General features: G+C 42.5%; 1 protein-coding gene across 1 annotated transcript in view; it reads right to left on the bottom strand.

Annotated features, from left to right (window-relative positions):
* Window positions 1–7,632: 7,632 nt before the first annotated feature.
* LOC124612559 (putative protein TPRXL) overlaps window positions 7,633–19,627 on the bottom strand; it is a 90,078-nt gene continuing 78,083 nt past the window's right edge. The window contains exon 5 of the mRNA XM_047140834.1: window positions 7,633–8,561. Coding sequence (XP_046996790.1) covers window positions 8,042–8,561 — 520 coding nt within the window. The 3' untranslated portion in view covers window positions 7,633–8,041. The remainder of the gene's footprint in view (window positions 8,562–19,627) is intronic.

The raw sequence follows: 19,627 nt of genomic DNA on the forward strand, positions 1-19,627 counted from the left end.
AACGTAGGTTTGTGTTAAAAAACATATTTCCGTGCATTTTTTTATGGTTTGTATTAACCAATTACACTAGCCCCTCTCCTCACGTTCGGTCTGTGGAATCGATTCGTCAGTATTTGATGTGGTCTACGAAATATATCCAGCGGTAACGTTACGTGACTCACCCTGTATATAAAGATGCACTGGAAAGGATGGTAATAGTATGCGTAGCCACTTTCGATTCATCACTTAACCAACTGAGCTATATTGGCTACACAGAGAAATTGGCTATGTATGTTTTACCCATGAAGAGTAACTTCATCATTTATGTTGCCAGTGACTGGTGAGGAGATGTTTGGGGCAATTGACTGCTGCTGCATCATTATAGGTGTAGCATTGAAAAATAATGGTATTAATAGAAGTAATACTTGGACTATAATGAGAGGGGTATGATATAAAACACGAACAGAGATTCATTATTTATTTAAATATCGTAAATCAGATGCAGTATTTAAAAAAATCATCAGACTCTTTCTTTTTTTTCTGCCCAAATAAAGCTTTTCCACTTGAATCTCCTTCAAACCGATGAATGCCTCTCAATAGTCTGGTTTTTCACATGCACATTTAACCTGTTCCTCTTTTGGCTCCGTGTTCATGCACAAACAAAGATACTGCTCGTCTATGTTTGGCAACCAACGACTCAGTCTCCCCAGTTCAAGGCGTAGCAAAGTATCCCCATTGTATAAGTTCGAAACGCATGGCGTAGATAAACACTCTTGTCACCCAATTTCACACAGTACAGAATCATTAAATACTGTTGTAATAAATAGTGCCACACCAGTAAGGTGAATGGCTGGGAGGATAATACTCTGTGGTCATCTACTGACTGATGTAGCACTCTGCATGCTATATTTCGTCCCAGTCTAACTCAGAAATAGGCTCTCAAACACCCTTCAACACATTTTGAATTTCTATCCTAACAAGCAAGCCCCAGTCATTATGTGCTTCTATACCTACATTTACATGTTTCATTCTACTAGGAGTTAAACTGTATGTAGAATTGAAAAGAATGGGTACACTTGATGCCTTCTTATCCACAGCATCTGCACTTTGTCCCTGAAGATGTTCTGCTGGGATGAGTTGAATGTCAGTGACCAGTACTGTCCTCCATCTTGCTGTTCTTTAGGATCACCAGCAGCTTTTAAGGTGTTTGGAGCAGATTGCGCATACTCATCACACAAATTGTTGAGAGGAACAGACAATAAAAGCTTTGTGGCTATGTGCGCTACAGGATGCCACATGGTTGCTACAGGTTTAGACGTGTTGGAGGTTGTTGCTGCCGCAGGTGCAGAGGTCGGTGCAAGTCTCAACAAGACGGCGGCTGAGGTTGCTGCATGCTCAGGTGTTTCAGAGATCGACATGTTGGCACTCACAATGACGTCACTGCTACGTTGTCGCTTCTGAGGCCGCCAACTTGGATCGACCTTCTTGAATAAATTTGGCAACAATCCAGAGTGGAGCCATGTTCACTTTGCCCTACTTCTTAGATCGACCCGATCAGCCAGAATTGTCACATGATCCTTCTGCGACACAGACATACAGAAAACAGAGCAAACGTACTGTAACTGTAGAATATGTGGTTGGAGGCTACAGTGCTATGCTATGCCATCCATCCAGAAAAATAATGCATTTGCGCTAGGTGTTGGCAACTGCACTACACTTACAAGCAATTTTAGAATACAGTGCGAGAAGTGATGTCACGACCGTATGGGCAGAAGTGATATAAAATCCATAAAATTACGAAAAATTATGGAACATACGTATAAATTGAGGAAAAATACGCCGAAATGCGGGGAAACTGTACGTGCATGTCTTCTATTTGGTATAGGATAATTCCTGTAAATGGGAAAGAGTATGTGACAGCAAGATCAGTACAAGAAAAAGTTGACGTGGAGGTACCGGTCACCAGGAAACAGTCATGTTTCGGCGGTAGCTACATGACGGTCGGAATAGAATGTTTAACGTGGATTACCACCAAAAATAGAGTAATAGATTTATGTATGCCGGATCACAAGCCCATGTCATCGGCAAGAACCTTATAGATTTTATGAAGTGTCCTTAGCTAAAGAGCGTAGTATTACCAGCTGCCTCGTGATGGCTGGGTGTTGTGTGCTGTCCTTAGGTTAGTTAAGTTTAATTAGTTCTAAGTTCTAGGGGACTTATGACCACAGCAGTTGAGTCCCATAGTGCTCAGAGCCAGCCATTACCAGCTGGGGCAACCGCAATATACAGCTACAGAATGGATCGTGCGTTTGAGCCTGTGCAGGACTGTTTCGGTCTTTTAAACATTAACAAACAGCATTTACATTGTGCTTCTCTGCGTCAATAGCAACCTCGCGGTGTCAGATAACGAGCAATTGCCGTATGGTTTTTTTAACAACGCTCTACTGTACGTCTATTGAGGTAATTGTGATATATGCCAGCTCGCTTTAATACTTTCCTGGAAAAGAGAGCCATCTGCCTCTAAACTGACATTGATCTGCGTTAGAGGATGATAGAAAGTAGATGGAGTGATTGGTTGAAAGGGAGAGAGGGATATGTTGCTGCAGGTCGTAAGTAGGCTGTTTAGGTTTTCTTATTGGTAACGCCACGTAGCGCTCTGTATGAAAATCACTGGCTGTGTGGTGTGCAGTCTGTGGCTAGTTTGCATTGTTGTCTTCCTTTGTAGTGTTGGGCAGCTGGATGTCAATAGCGCGTAGCGTTGCGCAGTTGGAGGTGAGCCGCCAGTAGTGGTGGATGTGGGGAGAGAGATGGCGGAGTTTTGAAATTTGTAAGACTGGATGTCATGAACTGCTATATATATTATGACTATTAAGGTAAATACATTGTTTGTTCTCTATCAAAATCTTTCATTTGCTAACTATGCCTATCAGTAGTTAGTGCCTTCAGTAGTTTGAATCTTTTATTTAGCTGGCAGTAGTGGCGCTCGCTGTATTGCAGTAGTGCGAGTAACGAAGATTTTTGGTGAGGTAAGTGATTTGTGAAAGGTATAGGTTAATGTTAGTCAGGGCCATTCTTTTGTAGAGATTTTTGAAAGGCAGAATGCGTTGCGCTAAAAAATATTGTGTGTCAGTTTAAGCACAGTATTGTATAACAGTTCAAAGGGGACGTTCCAAGGTCATTTATCATGCATTTAACCATTTCTTTCCAATGTTCTCTCAGTTTGTATTAGTTGTGTGGTATAACCTCGGATCCATATACAACTGCATGTTCTATGTGTGACTTAGAGAGCTATCTACCTGAAATCGTTAGCAATAATTCTTCCCAAACCACAGTTATCAGAGGACTTCCAACTCATATGTGCTGAAACATGTCCATCAATGGAAAACCTGTTTCGGTGCTCCTCTAGAAGAACGAAGATGCATGCGAAGTAGTCCATGTCTCTGCCACGTCTTGGATGTAAATCTAGTCTTCAGTTTCATATAGGTATGAAGTAACTGTTACTAAACTTTTCGTGGTCGTCCTCTCCTAAATGCATGCAAGTGGATCATTAGGGGAGGACAAGTTGTAGCATTTTTTAGTAGGTTGGTGTATAAGGTGTGCAAAAACATCTTGTAGAAAATCAAACAGTACACAGGTGTGTTAGCGATATGACCGTATACATGTGGAAAACTGTGGAAAAAATATGGAAAATGACATTAAATCGGCGAAATTCGAGGAAAACCTAGTATAATCCCTAGAAATTGTGTGAGATATGTAAAAACCGTCCGCAGCTCGTGGTCTCGCGGTAGCGTTCTCGCTTCCCGAGCACAGGGTCCCGGATTCGATTGCCGGCGGGGTCAGAGATTTTCACCTGCCTCGAGATGACTGGGTGTTGTTGGGTCATCATCATCATTCAGCCCCATTATGGTCGGAGGAAGGCAATGGCAAACCACCTCCATTATGGCCTTGCCTAGTACGGCGGTGTGGGTCTCCCGCATCGTTCCCCTACGCTCTGTCGAGGAGTATGGGACATCATCATCATCATCATCATCATCATCATCATCATCGTCATGTAAAAACTAAGGTAAATACCGTGAAATATATAAAATCTCGAAATCCCAGTAAAGTTACGGAAAATGACTGAGAATACATAAAAAAGAGAGAAATACCATAAAAATAATTCTGAGAAAAATCAGTAAAACTGCATATTCTGGAGGAGCAGGGTAGATAAACATACCTTAATAGGGTAGAGAGGAGGCATTCTAGAGACATGGGGTCAATGGGAAATGGCAGTACTATCCTACACATGAGCAATACAACCTAACATCAGACCATGACTTCTGTGTGCAGGAGGAAGGTTACCAGGGCCCGTGGTAAACTACGGTGAGACTCTTACATCTTCTCTGGGAACTGATCATGGTGTTTATTCCCTCGTAAGATATTGTTTCTTCTCATGAATTTTCGGCTGTCGACGATCATTTTTAAGCGCTGTTGTGAACATATCATAATTTCCGAATGGTTATCAGGCTTGAAGTTCATAAACAGCAGGCTTTGTACACCTTTGGAAACCCATGTAATGTTTGTGTTACAAAGAATCGATGTTTTCTTGGTGTGCAAGATTTTAGTTTTGTCGCTTTGCAGTTTGTCACAAAAGCGTCATAGAGAAGCTTGCAGAGAAAATGTATGTCATGTGCTGGGAATAGATTTTTTACTTTGGAATATTAACAGCATTCCATTCCACATGACTAATAGGTCGGAAACAGCGCCACTCTAGCATCATAGCGTGTTTTAAGTGCAGAACCATGTAGCCCTAGAACTGCATGTGTTTACGTTCCATGATCATTTCTCTTTTACCAATACCTTCCTGGTACTGACCCCAGACACTAGAACAATACTTTAGAAATGATAAGAAAGCTGATTTACGCAAAATGCTTCAAAATCTGTACATAAAATCACACATTCGTTGTTCATAACCGTCTGTCATATGGTTCAAATGGCTCTGAGAACTATGGGACTTAACATCTGAGGTCATCAGTTCCCTAGACTCAGAACTACTTAAACCTAAGGACATCACACACATCCATGCCCGAGGCAGGATTCGAACCTGCAACAGTAGCAGCAGCGCGGTTCCGGAGTGAAGCGGCCAGCGCGTCTGTTATGTCATCACGACACTCTCATATCTACTATTCACCGATAAGGGGGGCTAACCTCATCGACATGCATGCATCTGGAGAGATATTGCGCATTCGGATGAGTGCCATGACTAATACTGGTGGGGCACAGTCTTCGCCGAGCAGCAACTATGGACTGGGCTCTCTCTGTTCTTCCAAGAGAGATGTGGAAGTATCGGTCTACTTCTGGTCAGCTACAAACTAAATCGGTGGCAGTATTGCAGGGAGGGTTGGCCAAAGACAATGTGGGGAGATCTTTCAATCTTTAACTTTATCCTAAGAATGCGAGGATCCTCTGTAGCTCTCATCCAAATAGGAAATAGTCGTGATTAAGCACTGTGATCGAAGTGCTATAAATCTGAAGATCGGTATAGGATACTGGAATACTTTGGTACATACTTATATTTGAGAATTAACAATGAATGGGTGTACTGCACAGTATATATCTACATTAGAAATTTAATATATGCTACTCGCAAAGTATAGAGGGGTGGTTTGGCGATTATAGAGAAACTGGGAATCGTATTGCAGCGTCATTGGTTGGCGTTGAAGTTACAGAAAAAACTTGCAAAATTGCTGAAATTGATCGCACTATCAACTGTGGTGCTTATTATTACAGCACACCGACGGGGGGTCTTTTCCATCCAATCCATCGTCCGGTATGGTGTTGATTACCACATATTGAATGACTGACGTCACTTGTTTGAGATGGAGAGTGAGTCTTAGTGGAGAAAGCTCAACACCCTCTGGTGCTGGCCTGCTCTGAAACAATGATTGCATATATGACTGCAATAAGAGGGGTCAATCGAAATGGAACACGTAGGCATCTGCTACCCCATCACTGTGAAAGATAACTATTAGTGTAGACGTCATCAGTAACCCTCCGACAATTTTTCCCTTATCGATTTTCCAACAAGATGACATCTCCAATCTGCATCAGTGTAATTACATAATTAGGACATATAATTACTGTATGTGAGCTTTTCCCACCAAATAAAAGTCAAATACAACCCCTGTGAATTGAATTTTATAAATAAACAGTATATCCTGTACTATGTAATTGAATTTCCTGCCACGAGATACTTCCTCTCAGCACAGACTGCGTACTTTTTGCGCCAATTTCCAGAAGGGGGAAAGGAGGGGGGGGGTAGCGGTGGAGGGGGGGAGGACTGGTGGATTTTACCAGAGGTGGAGGGGTTAATTAATTAATAGATTTAGTTAAATAGTAAATCAAATTGATAACAAAAGCGTTCCTGTCTCGACGAACGGCGTTCCCAGAGGAGTGGGGGGGGGGGGGGGGGGGGAGCGGGAGTGGTGAGAATTTGTTGGAAAACCACTCAACTGAACAATCAAAAGGACAGATTATCCCCAGAGGGTCATAAACCTCTTAGTACAACAATAGGTTAAGGACATGTCAGTCAAAAGAGGACAACAGGTTGGACCCTGAATGTATACTTGCCCCTGATGTAGGTGATTGTGTTCATAAAAAAGCTTTATGAGTAAAGTCGTGCTCACCTCGTCCAGATCCATGTTGACTGCCTGCAACTGTAACGCACACTGATGCAACTCATGACGCTAACACTGCAAACGACGGACGTCCTGTAGCGCACAGTCAGAGCATCGTTCCTGCATAGTTGGTTAACAAAGCGATAAGTAGTTTTCTGTGTACACTAGCGAAAGTTTAACTGTAGCCACCTTGTGCAACCTGCACGCGTGCATGGCATCTGCGTTTACGTTCAGGCGCGCACTTCTCGCAATGTATCTACACTTTTGTCCAACAACTGTAGATTTAAGTGTAGGTGCAAGGGCGGGCATGCAGAAGGCAATGGCTGTTGCTTGCAAGTTGCTCTCAGGACATTACAAGCCTTGGGAGTTGGGCACTGCTTGCATAAATGAGAGTTTCAATTGATTACATAAGTCATCTGTTATATGCAAGCACTCACTGTCACAGTTTCTATCAGAATACGAGTATATCAAAACTGATCTTTCTATAATGGTCATAGTGAGTTCATGAATTCAAGGGCTCATCTATCTTCAAATAAGGGCTCTGAAACCTGGTGAGTTCATGAATTAACTCCATCACAATAATGCGTTTGAATCATCAAAACTAGGTTCGTTGGACGTTCCAGATAATTTTAAACAAAGCCTACAACCCCACCAGGTGCCATATAAAACTTTTCCACAGCTCTTCATGTGACCGAAATCCCTCCGATGAACGAATGACAGCCTCTGAGAAGTTACTGAAACAACGTGACCGAACGTTTTCCTAGACGTCCATCGCCAAATATTAGCATTGCTGCCCACTAGGTGAACACCAGTATTGAGTTATGTACCTACTCATGACGCGGGAAGGGCCAGTATGAGATTAAATAGAGTAAGGCTAGTCATGTTTTTTAGAGTACCAAATTCGTAGCGAACCGCAGCAACATTGTCAGTTGTATGCACTGCAAACAATACAGAATTATTTACAACGTATTAAATGAAGAAAATCTGATTCGTTCTCTACTTTTGGATGGCAGTTTATTTTTCACTTTGTTTAATACCGTTCATCTTTGCATTAACTTAAAACGATAATTTTGCTATTAATACAAAGCATGGTTCGACAGTCCGCATTGCTCTGTACTACATATTTGTCAGTACAGGAAAGTTAGGTGTCATATATTTTTCTGATAGCAATTTCAGTTGCGTTAGCTGCAGTTGAATTGCTATTGGCATACACATTGGTGAAGCAATTGATATTCATTGGCTGAAATGGGAATTGTGTTCAGCAAGATAAAATATACAAACAGATACATGTGCTCACTTCTGTTTTGGTCAAAAGAAATCGTAAAACATTTCTGATGTCATTTGAAATTCCTAGGGGCAAAAATATCGAAGTCGAAACTGACATTGAGATTATAAAGTAAAAATTATTATTGCATCCAAAAAGAATAGCTGTATGGACAGTTACCATACTTACACTCCAAGTCCTCTCTGTTGAAGTAAAAACCAGTATTACATTGTACATAAGTCCACACAAACATAACACTGCACTCATAGTAACTGTTGCACTTTTCAGGGTCAGGAACTTTTTCCAATGGTGTGGAACATCGACTTCCATCAGATGGAGGAGTTGTTGTTGAAGGTGTATTTGAGGGTGTTGGTGTTGCACTGGAAGGCAACGTTGGGTCAGTCGAGGGTTGTGGTGTTGCACTGGAAGGCGATGTTGGATCACTTGATGGTGCTGGTGTTGCACTGGAAGGCGATGTTGGATCACTTGATGGTGCTGGTGTTGCACTGGAAGGCGATGTTGAGTCACTCGAGGGTTCTGGTGTTGCACTTGATGTTGGGTCAGCTGAGGAAGGTGGTGCTGTACTTGAAGGCGATTCTGTTGCACTTGGTGAAGTTGTAGTTGAATCGACACAGCCGCAAGTTTTCGTTGAATCGATGCAGCTGCAAAATAAAATAGAAACATGTAAATCAAACAGCGATTTAAGGCACCAGTCTGAATTACATTGACCGACGCTACTTAGGTAATATGCTCTTATGTCCAATTTACCGTATATCTTATGTATGACTGTGTGCATAAATAGCTCGTATTCTCACTTTAGTAGACACCCACAAGTGCGGAAATCACAGGTAAGATTGTACATATGTAATTGCAAGGACATGTATTGGTGCTGTTCTGTCGTTCTCTGTGTATACTGTGTTTTGTGTGTGTGTGTTGGGGGGGGGGGGGGGGGTCGGCGGGAGTGTATGAAATAAAGTGAGAGAGACCCATCATTTCTTTAAATACTGTTCTTTAATCCTCTAACTGCAAGTCATGTGATGAGGTGGGCATTTGGTTACAGTAGTCGTGCCTCCAGTGCCAACGACATAACGACATATATACTCTCTAATGCATAAAGAAGATGCACCCGAAGAAATTATGTGAATGGGACGAAAATCAGTAGATGTGATGTACGTATACAGACAAACAAATGATCATAATTTCAGAAAAATTGGATGATTTATTCAAGAGAAAGAGCTTCACAAATTATGCAAGTCAATAACGCGTTGGTCCACCTCTGATACCCATCCAGCCAGTTATTTGGATTGGCATTGATTAATAGAGTCGTTGGATGTCCTCCTGAGGGATTTTCCTGTTAAATTCTGACCAGTTGATGCGTTAGATCCTCAGAATCCCTAGATGATTGGAAGGCCCTGCCCATAATACTCCAAATATTCTCAGTCAGATCCGGCGACCTTCTTGGGTAAGGACGAGTTTTGCAACCACGACGACAAGCAGTAGAAGCTCTCGCCATTGCTAGAGGGCATTATCTTGCTGAAATGCAAGCCCAGGATGGGGATGGCTTGGCAGGAAGGGCAACAAAATAAAGAGCAGAATACGGCCGACATATCAGTGTGCTGTAAGGGTGTCGCGGAGGGCAACCAAAGGCGTCCTGCAATGAAGTGAAATGGCACGCCAGACCGTCGGACGTATGTCGAGCAACATCCACGCTCGTATCCCACCACTGTCTAGGGCGTCACCAGACGCGTCTTCGACGATCATCTGGGCTCAGATCGAAGTGGGACTTATGAATGAGGACAATTGTACTCCAGTGATTGATTTTCCAGGTCAAATACGCGTCTGCAGAGGCCCTGGACAGTGGTTGGATGCCAACCTGACTGTAGGATCCTGGAGCACCCATTCTTGAGTACTGCTGGAGTGTTTGTGATTCGCAGCAAGTCTGATTGAACGAAGACAAGGAATAAATGCAGAGGCGAGCTGCTGCATTTGTTGTCAGTAGGTTCGAACAATATGCAAGTATTACAGAGATTCTTCAGAAACTCAAATGGGAATCCCTGGAGGGGAGGCGAGGCTCTTTTCGAGGAACACCACTGAGGGCATTTAGGGAACTGGAATTTGAAGCTGGCTGCAGAACGATTCTGCTGCCGCCAAATTATATTTTGCGTAAGGACCAGTAGGGCTTGTACAGAGGCATATAGATAATCATTTTTCCCTCACTCTGTAAGTGGAACACGAAGGGAAATGACTAGTAGTGGTACAGGGTACCCTTCAACACGCACTGCACGGTGGCTTTCGGATGTACATGTACATGTAGACTTCACAACAGTCAGTGCTTTTAATGGAGCCTGAGACAGTTCTCTTTTCAAACATCGAACTTTATAAATTTTCTTGATGGAACTTCCGTTAGCCGGCATGCGCAACATTCGGTGATGTAACGAAACCTAGTTTCTTATTATCGAGCGTCGGTTCTCACTTCCTTAACTTGGTGCAGCAACTCTTTCCTGATAGTGACCCTTACGAGGTACGATATACAAAAGTAAAGGAGAAATTAATTGACTATTTTGAGATTAATACCCTAATGGTTAGGAACACCATACACTTTGTAGGACATATAACAACCCCAATCTTTATTTAAGAAACGAGTTTCCGTGTTGAAAAGCATCACTCGGAAGTGTAAATTCAAGTGTGAAAGGCAGGACTGTAATCTTTCTAATGCTGATACAGCGATTAGGGATATGCTTATCATTCATGCTCCAGACGCAGATTGCGCAATTATATTCGCTTGAATAATCCCGTGTTTCAAAGTGTTTACGAGTTATTCGAGCCTTTTAACTGGCAAATCAAATGGAGCAAGCTCGCGAACGCAGAGGAACCGACGTTTTCCAGTCAGACTTTCATAGCGGCGATACATTTTTCAGTTGGAAAGGTCAACGGGACGGAAAATCCTGCCGTAGGTCTAAGAATAATACTGTCTCTCAAAAACAGGAGCAAACAGAGAGCCTTTGGACATCTGTCTTCTAAAGTTAGATCCTGTGCTCTAATAATAGACAGACAGGTTTTTACAAAAACATAAATTACGTATTCTAGCGAAAAAGACGAGGTCACAAACCAAGTGTTTGCTTACAGGGGGCAACCTCAGGTGCTCTGCTTGCACCGATGTCACCTTATGTGTGTTGCATTAGTTTCAATATGATATTCACGATTTTGAAAATAACGTGTACGATATTATTTCCGAAAGTGATAAAGCAATATTATTAGATGTTTTAGCTAAATGGATTCAACATCCGATTTCAAGTTGACGCTGGTTCTCTAAAGCTATCATACACTGTGTTATATATATTGTCATTCGTGGTCAACATTTATGCAGTTTTCAGGACAAGCAAACGCGTTATAGCAATTAGACAATTCAAATCGACGGTCGGTGTAATGTGGGTGTAATGTGGTTGCTGGCTACACTCCGCATAATTACAAACAGCTGTGTATTAATGAGACCGGATCTTTTTCAAATGCTTGGCTTCACAGTCCAAGATTTGGCAAAGAACCTCTGGATAACAGGTGGGGAGGATGCATGTGCACGACTCTGTGGCAAGTACTAAATACTTCTTTCATGTTCCCACGGGAGTTTCAAGGGCTAAAACGTACACTTACCTTGCACCTTGACATGATCCCCAAAAGTTGTAAACGTCTTCCCATTCCGTGTGTCTTGTGGCACAAAGTTTAGGAGGCGCTAGACAGACAGCTAGCATCATCAAATCTGTCTACAAGAACTCGTGGGCCGCCCCACTGGTCTTGTCGAATCTTCGTCGGTGTAGGTATTTCAAGGAAACTTTTGTGGTAGACACATACCCCATTTCTAAGGCAGAAAAAATCATGACGACCTTGAATCACAGGCGGTTCTTCTCCTGCATCGATTTAACTGATGCTTACTTTCTGTTACACCTCGATGTGAAGAGACAGCAGATGAGGGTCGTCAACCTGCCCATTCGGCCCTACAGCTGCAAGAAACTCTTTTTTTGCCGTCAGTTCTGCCCTGGTATTGTTTCAGAGGTATCTTGAGCTTCTGATTCGGAAGGTTCTGGGCTCTGCGAACTACCTCGACGATAGCCGTCGCCAAGATCGCCACCCACCATCACAGCTACAGCTTCGGCCAGTTGCGCTATTCTCTGGTCTGTTCAAGGCTCTCCATTAATTTGGATACATATTCATTTATCCACAATGAGAGCAGGTACTAGTGACACGTTCTCTATCCCACAACCAAACAGCAGTCTTACTGGTCTCCAAGTTTACATATGATCCAAAGAAACCTTGATCCTGGCTGCAGATGCATTAGACATGCGCGTCGGGGCAGTATTGGTACAGGAGGCAAGCATATTGTGTTTGTATCGAATACCATGAACACGGTACTGCATGGCTATCCTGAAATTGAACAGGCAACCCTGACCCTAGTTTTCTCATAAAGAAGTTTCACAGTAACGTGTATGGGTTTGAATTTCTGCCTCCGCCAAAAATCCCTGTTAACTCTATTTAATCCTGAGGCTTAGATTCCCATTAGGACACAGCAACATGTGCAACATAGATGTCTCTTTCTGTTGGCATACAACTAGGAGATTTGGTTTTGGACATCCGCCACTCACAGTAACGTCGGCGATCTGTCACACAGCGGGCAGCAATACAATTTTTTATGCTTCTTGAGAAGCATGTGTCAGAGTTGACGCCATCTCCAACAAGGCCTCCCGCTCGACGCCAGGGCCACCGCTGCTGCTACCGTGGGTAAAACGATCAAACACTTCACGCAATCGGAGTTGCCTTCAACAAAAAGTCGTTAATTCATCCTGAACCTGTACTTTATTGGCCTCGACAAACTACCAGGGGTCATCCTCTTCCACACTGTGGAGTGCAAGGCGCAGATGGTCATCTGAATGGCGCTATGTTCAGACGTCTCGTAGCTATTAACATAGATGTCATTGGGCTCTACTACTCGCCGACATGTACGCTGTAAAGGGATGGAAAAGGGTACTGAGTGCATGCATTGCACTTGTTTGCTTAGTTGAAGGTACCAGACAGCACCTCCAAAATCCTATTTTTCTTGGCCTCTGGCAATGGAGCTCCATCTGCATTATGCCAACATTATCTGGATATGAATCAGCTAATTCTTGTACACTCCTACACAAGTTACTCTTATCTAGTCAGGATGAGCACACAGCGACACTTCAAATCGTTCCTCTTCTGAAACAAATTTTCGCTGGAGAGGATCTCCATGCAGCAATTATCACATATAATGGCGCCCTGTCCACTGGATTACAATTCGAAGTTTTCTGCATAACCCGTGGGATCCAGAAGCTGTGCAGCACACCATTTCATCTGGATGCTTCATTCAGACATTCAAGGCACAGGAGAATAAACTCACTCCTGACTATGCATTAGAGAACTGTTTACTAATGCCTCTTCTCTCCATGTGGGCGCTTCTGCTGCAGAGATGTTGCACGGTTGAAAGATGAGAACCCTGTCACAGCGCTCCACTAATGGTGCAGCACTGTCCCCAGAGAATTCGCCAAAAGCATATGGGATTTTGAGGGCTATAATGGTCCCATATGGTGTAGGAAGATCTGTCATCACAGCAACACAGTGCACTTGCATACTGATGGCAGACAGATGGACTTGACAGAAACATGTCAACTAGCTACCACCACATGTCAATACACTGGAGCTGACGAACATAGAGCCCATCAGAGTTTGTATGCAGCCTCAGATAGAGTTGGAACTCGTTCACCAAGCGACAGTAGCAGCCAAAGACGCAGAAGAGGAAGAGGCCTCACCTCGCCCCCTGGGGGGGGGGGGGGGGGAAGGATGTTATATCCCACGTCACTGCCCAGCCAAGAGAAGTAGGGTAGTAGTTTGTGCTGCTTCAAAACTGATGGATCAGTGAATTGGCAGCCATTAATTGCGACAGTTCATCAGGAGACCAATGGAGTTCGTCATCGGTGGAACCAAAATTTCAGAGTCCTCAACGACCAGCAGTTTATCACTGACTGACAGAAGTCTGTCTTCGACAGTTCTCCATCAGAAGACATCAGCTACACATGTCAAAGATCATGGTGGTGACAGTTTGAAGATAGTAGCCACCAGTCATGAATCTGCCACCAACCATCAAACAGCCTTCAATGATAAGGACCACTGAATCCTCGGTATCAATGAGATAAATAGCTTCGTCTCTGGACAGGTGTTCACTTCTGGAAGTGACTGTTATTTATGATACTTGGTTTTCAGTCCTGAACATGTTCGTATAAGTTAAGTCCAAACTGCATGTACATTGTTTTAGTATTGCAATGAACAAATTTCCATTTACTTGCGATAATTTTTTTGTGCAATGGTGTTGCACAACACTTACAACATAAAGTCTGGTTTGATCATTGTTCCACAGATATTGTGAGGCAAGTGGAGGATCAAACTGAATGTTTACGTACCTAAATTGTCTATATTATGATTCTGCGAAACATATATTAACTAAAACAATATGCTTTTCAGGTGTAATAATATTATTACCGTGTGTAAAACATATGTAAAAAATACAAAATGATATATAGAATACTGTTAGAACTTGAAGTACTTCCATATCTAAACTGTTTGTTCTGTTTCTCAAAAATGCGTTAACACACACACACACACACACACACACACACACACACAGTGATTATCTCAATGTTATTGACATGTTCAAGTCATTTGTACTATCGTGCTACACTGAAGATCCTGCCTAATATCGTGTAGGGCGCCCCCACACACGCAGAAGTGCCGAAATAAGATGTGGCATGGACTCGACTAATGTCTGAAGTAGTGCTGGAGGGAATGGACACCATGAATCCTGCAGGGCTGTCCATAAATCCGTAAGAGTACGAGGTGGTGAAGACCTCTCCTGAAGAGCACGTTGCAAGGCATCTCAGACATGCTCAATAATGTTCATGTCTGGGGAGTTTGGTGGCCAGCGGAAGTGTTTAAACTCAGAAGAGTGTTCCTAGAGCCACTCTGTACCAATTCTGGACGTGTGGGTTGTCCCATTCTCCTGCTGAAATAGCTCAAACCCGTCGGAATGCACAATGGACAGGAATAGATGCAGGTGATCAGACAGGATGCTTAGTACGTGTCACCTGTCAGAGACGTATCTAGACGTACCAGGGGTCCCATATCACTCCAACTGCACACGCCCCACACTGTTACAGAGCCTCCGCCAGCTTGAACTGTCCCCTGCTGACATGCAGGGTCCATAGATTCGTGAAGTTGTCTCCAGACTAGTATACGTCCATCTGCTCGAGACAATTGGAAACGAGACTCGTCCGACCAGGCAACATGTTTCCCGTCATCAACAGTCCAATGCCGGTGTTGACGGGCCCAGGCGAGGCGTAAAGCTCAGTGTCGCGCAGTCATAAAGCCCATATCGATGATGTTTCGTTGAATGCTTCGCGCGCTGACACTTGTTGTGGTACAGCATTGAAATCTGCAGCAATCTGCGGAGGAGTTGCACTTCTGTCACGTTGAACGATTCTGTACAGTCGTCGTTGATGCCGTTGTTGCAGAATCTTTTCCGGTCGCAGCGATGTCGAAGATTTGATGTTTTACCGGATCCCTAATATTCACGGTACACTTTTGAAACGGTCGTATGGGAAAATCCATATCTCATCGCTACCTCGGAGATGATGTGTCTCATCGATCGTGCGCCGATTATAACACCACGCTAAAACTCACGTACATCTTGACAACTTTCCATTGTAGTAGCAGTAGCCAGTCTAACAATTGCGCCAGACACTCGTTGTCTTATATAGGGGTTGCCGGCCGCAGCGCTGTATGCCTATACCAGTTTCTTTGGCGCCTCAGTGTATAAAACATGACTTAGGTAGACATGCATGTGATCTGCTGGAAGAGTGCAATTATTGTATAATTTACACTTGACGCTTAAAACCTGACTGTGTCTCTCAAATTGACACACTGCTGTTTCCATGTCTAAACTGTACAACAGCTCAGTGCACATATAACTTAAAATAACATACTAAGCAGGCAAGGCAGTGAAGATCGACACAGACAAATAGGCATTCAGATTTCAAACAGTGTTCTACCAGTAGAAGCTGATGGTGGGTGTGGCATATAACTCGACAATGGAGTTTTAGCCACTGTGTAACTTACACTTGACGCCTAAATTATGACTGTGGACTTTTAAATATAGCGAAAATGCTTTTTCCAGGAGTAAGTTGTCTGTATTATTCTTGTAGCTAAACGGATGTGGCTACAGTAACATGCTGCAGTAGTAGCTGACACTTCATCTCAGGCTTGAATGAGGACATGTTTCAAAACGACCTGACCAAGCACCGTTTTTAGAGATAAAAGGTAATAATTGATCAAGATAAATACAATTAACGTATTTGACTGTCCAGTCTGTATTTAGATCTTGCACCCACCTGTTCCACTAGTATGTTTATCCTCCAAAATCAATTTTCTGTCACTTTGACTCAATCCAAAAGAACATCATACTTGGCTGAGTTGACATAAATGCATGTATGCTTCTTCAGGTGTGTTGGAGATAGCTGATGTCTGCACATATATAGTCAAGGTATTATAATTTTGTCGGGGCTCGATTTTGGTAAATAATAAATAAAACATATGTTTTTGGTTTCTTTACGTTAGGTTTCTTCAAATCAGCTTTTAAATATCTAATTAGATTGTCAGCATCTGGTGTTGTTTTGCAGTTGTGACATTCATTAGGTGACACTAATTGTCAGGTTTTGGCACATACACTGTCACCATGTGTTCAGGATATCAGGAAATTTGTTACAATTTCGTGTAACATTTCGACATCTGAGGCGCTTTGTTACAATTTTGTGTAGAAGCGTAATCTATTGGGTACTTTCTTACAGTATTGTGTAACATAGCAACGTATGATGCGATTCGTAATAATCTTGCGGTAACGTGTCGATGTATGAGGCACTTTGTTACAGTTCTGCTGTAACATAGCGAGGTATGGAGCATTTTGTTACAATTTTACTGTAACACAGCGATGTATAGAGCATTTGTTACGATTTCACTGTAATATGATTATGTACAGGGCAGTTTACTACAATTTCGCTGTAACATTCCTTTGCTTGGGGCAAATATTTACAATTTTAATGTCATATGGCGATGTTTGTGGCAGTATATTACAATTTTGCAGTAACATGGTGATGTATAGGGCAATTAGTTACAATTTCATTTCATTTTTGTCCGTAACCGAATATAAAATAAGGCAATTTTTTACGGTTTTGCTTCATAATGATGATGCATGGTGTGAAGTGTCATGTAGTCCCAATGGCGTCACAGCATTTGGTTAGCATCATCAGCAGATTATGACAAACGTTTTGTATGGCAAGAAAAGTTAATAGTCTACTACGGAATCACTATAATGTTTGGGTGACTCTGGAAAGTACGTGAAAGTTGTGGGCTGAAAGAATAGCAATCATTTCTTACACACGTGTGTGAGTATTACCGCCATTCAGAGTGCTATTTCAAATGTCATGTTTTTTCATTGTGCGACTGCATATATCAGCTGTTGCGAAGTGCACGTTAACCTGTAAGATACATTATAAGTGCCAAGTATGTTTTCAAATGTTATAGAAAAAGTTTTTCCATATTTTTATAAATAATACAGACAGTTTTTGTTTCTTCTAATGTGTAGTACGAAGATAAAATAATTCTCATCGGCAACTTCAGCTTAATCTGTAAGTAATATTAGTTATATCAATATGCCAGCCTGGTATATTTCTTTACTGCTGTTATAGAACAATACAGCTACAAGAACAGCGCTATATACATTTTGTACTCAAAATCTTTATGCATTTTAATAAATAATATTATTTTGGTTCAAAGACTGAATTTTTGAGTGAACTAACATTTCACTCTGGTTCACCATCGGCAGTGGAGGGTGACGCTTTGACAATGCCAGCCACTCGTGTTGGCGAAACGCCTGTAAAATCATTAGATGATCGTCGGCCGAAGAACCCGAGACAGAAGCCAATAGGCAGTTTGTCAGCAAGTGGACACGAAAGCCTTAACAATTTTATTGGTCTCTGGTTGTTCATTCTCATTATGTGCGCATACCACGGAAGCCCTTTTTTCTTTGTGAGACTGGTGACAGGAACCTCAATACCAGGTACTTTTCTATTCACCTCATTTTGTCCTTTCTAGTTGTTTGGTTCATAGTTCTAATGAATCTCACTTCTGTCGCCTGAATTCTGCTGAGGTTTTTGTTTAGTAGGGTACATGTTTCCAAACAGAATTGGTTCGAAATAGGTGTGGCACATGGTCGCTTTTGATTTTCATGGCATTTTATCATCCCAGAGAAAAGTTTTGATTTGACTGTGAAAACTGGTGCTTTCTGTTTCCTGTTCAGCATTTCCTGCTTAATGGTGTTGTCTTTCGAGATCATACGTCCTAGGTACTTGAAATGGGAAACAGATTGTACTTAAACCCCTTCAAGTTGAGGTTGTTCCTTGTGTGTTGATGGTCATTTCTACTACCTTCGTTTTACTTATTTTTAGTCTCTCATTTCTGTATGTGTTGTTCTAATGATTAAGTTCTTCAGCTTCTGTCTCTCCCCATACTATCAAATCACCAGCAAAAACCAGGACATTTGGTTAGCTGTCTATTTTCCTGGCAGGTTTTATTTCGTACTACTATTGCATTATTATTATTCCAAAGAGAAGTGGTGATAGGTCACTTCCTTGTAGGACACTTCTCTTTGTTTCAGCCATTCTGATCGTCCGTTGCCTATCTGGACACAGCTGTAACACTTTTGGTACAGCACCTTGACTTCATCAATTAGGTACTTTGGCACCTTTAGGTCTTCCAAACATTCACGCATCTTCTTTCAAGGAACACTGTCAGTCACAAGATTTCTTCCAGATTCTCAGTACTCTTCTGTCAGAATTCTTACTGCAAAAATAAGGTCCATAGTACCTCGGTCTTTCCTGAATCCAAGCTGTTCTATCTCAGGCAAAGGTTCTGTTATCTTTCTAAGTCTCATTCCTGTGATCTTTCCTAACAGCTTCAGGCTGTGTGACAGCCGCGTGGTGCCCTTTATTGAACAGAGGGATGATGACTCGTTTACCCCAATCTTCTGAGACTTTGTTTTCTTCACAAACCACTGATAACATGCTATACAGGGTGTTACAAAAAGGTATGGCCAAACTTTCAGGAAACATTCCTCACACAAAAAGAAAGAAAATATGTTATGTGGACATGTGTCCGGAAACGCTTACTTTCCATGTTAGAGCTCATTTTATTACTTCTCTTCAAATCACATTAATCATGGAATGGAAACAGCAACAGAACGTACCAGCGTAACTTCAAACACTTTGTTACAGGAAATGTTCAAAATGTCCTCCGTTAGCGAGGATACATGCATCCACCCTCCGTCGCAGGGAATCCCTGATGCGCTGATGCAGCCCTGGAGAATAGCGTATTGTATCACAGCCGTCCACAATACGAGCACGAAGAGTCTCTACATTTGGTACCGGGGTTGCGTAGACAAGAGCTTTCAAATGCCCCCATAAATGATAGTCAAGAGGGTTGAGGTCAGGAGAGCGTGGAGGCCATGGAATTGGTCCGCCTCTACCAATCCATCGGTCACCGAATCTGTTGTTGAGAAGCGTACGAACACTTCGACTGAAATGTGCTGGAGCTCCATCGTGCATGAACCACATGTTGT

The sequence above is a fragment of the Schistocerca americana genome, chromosome 4 (genome assembly GCF_021461395.2).
Source record: "Schistocerca americana isolate TAMUIC-IGC-003095 chromosome 4, iqSchAmer2.1, whole genome shotgun sequence".
Taxonomy (NCBI): domain Eukaryota; kingdom Metazoa; phylum Arthropoda; class Insecta; order Orthoptera; family Acrididae; genus Schistocerca; species Schistocerca americana.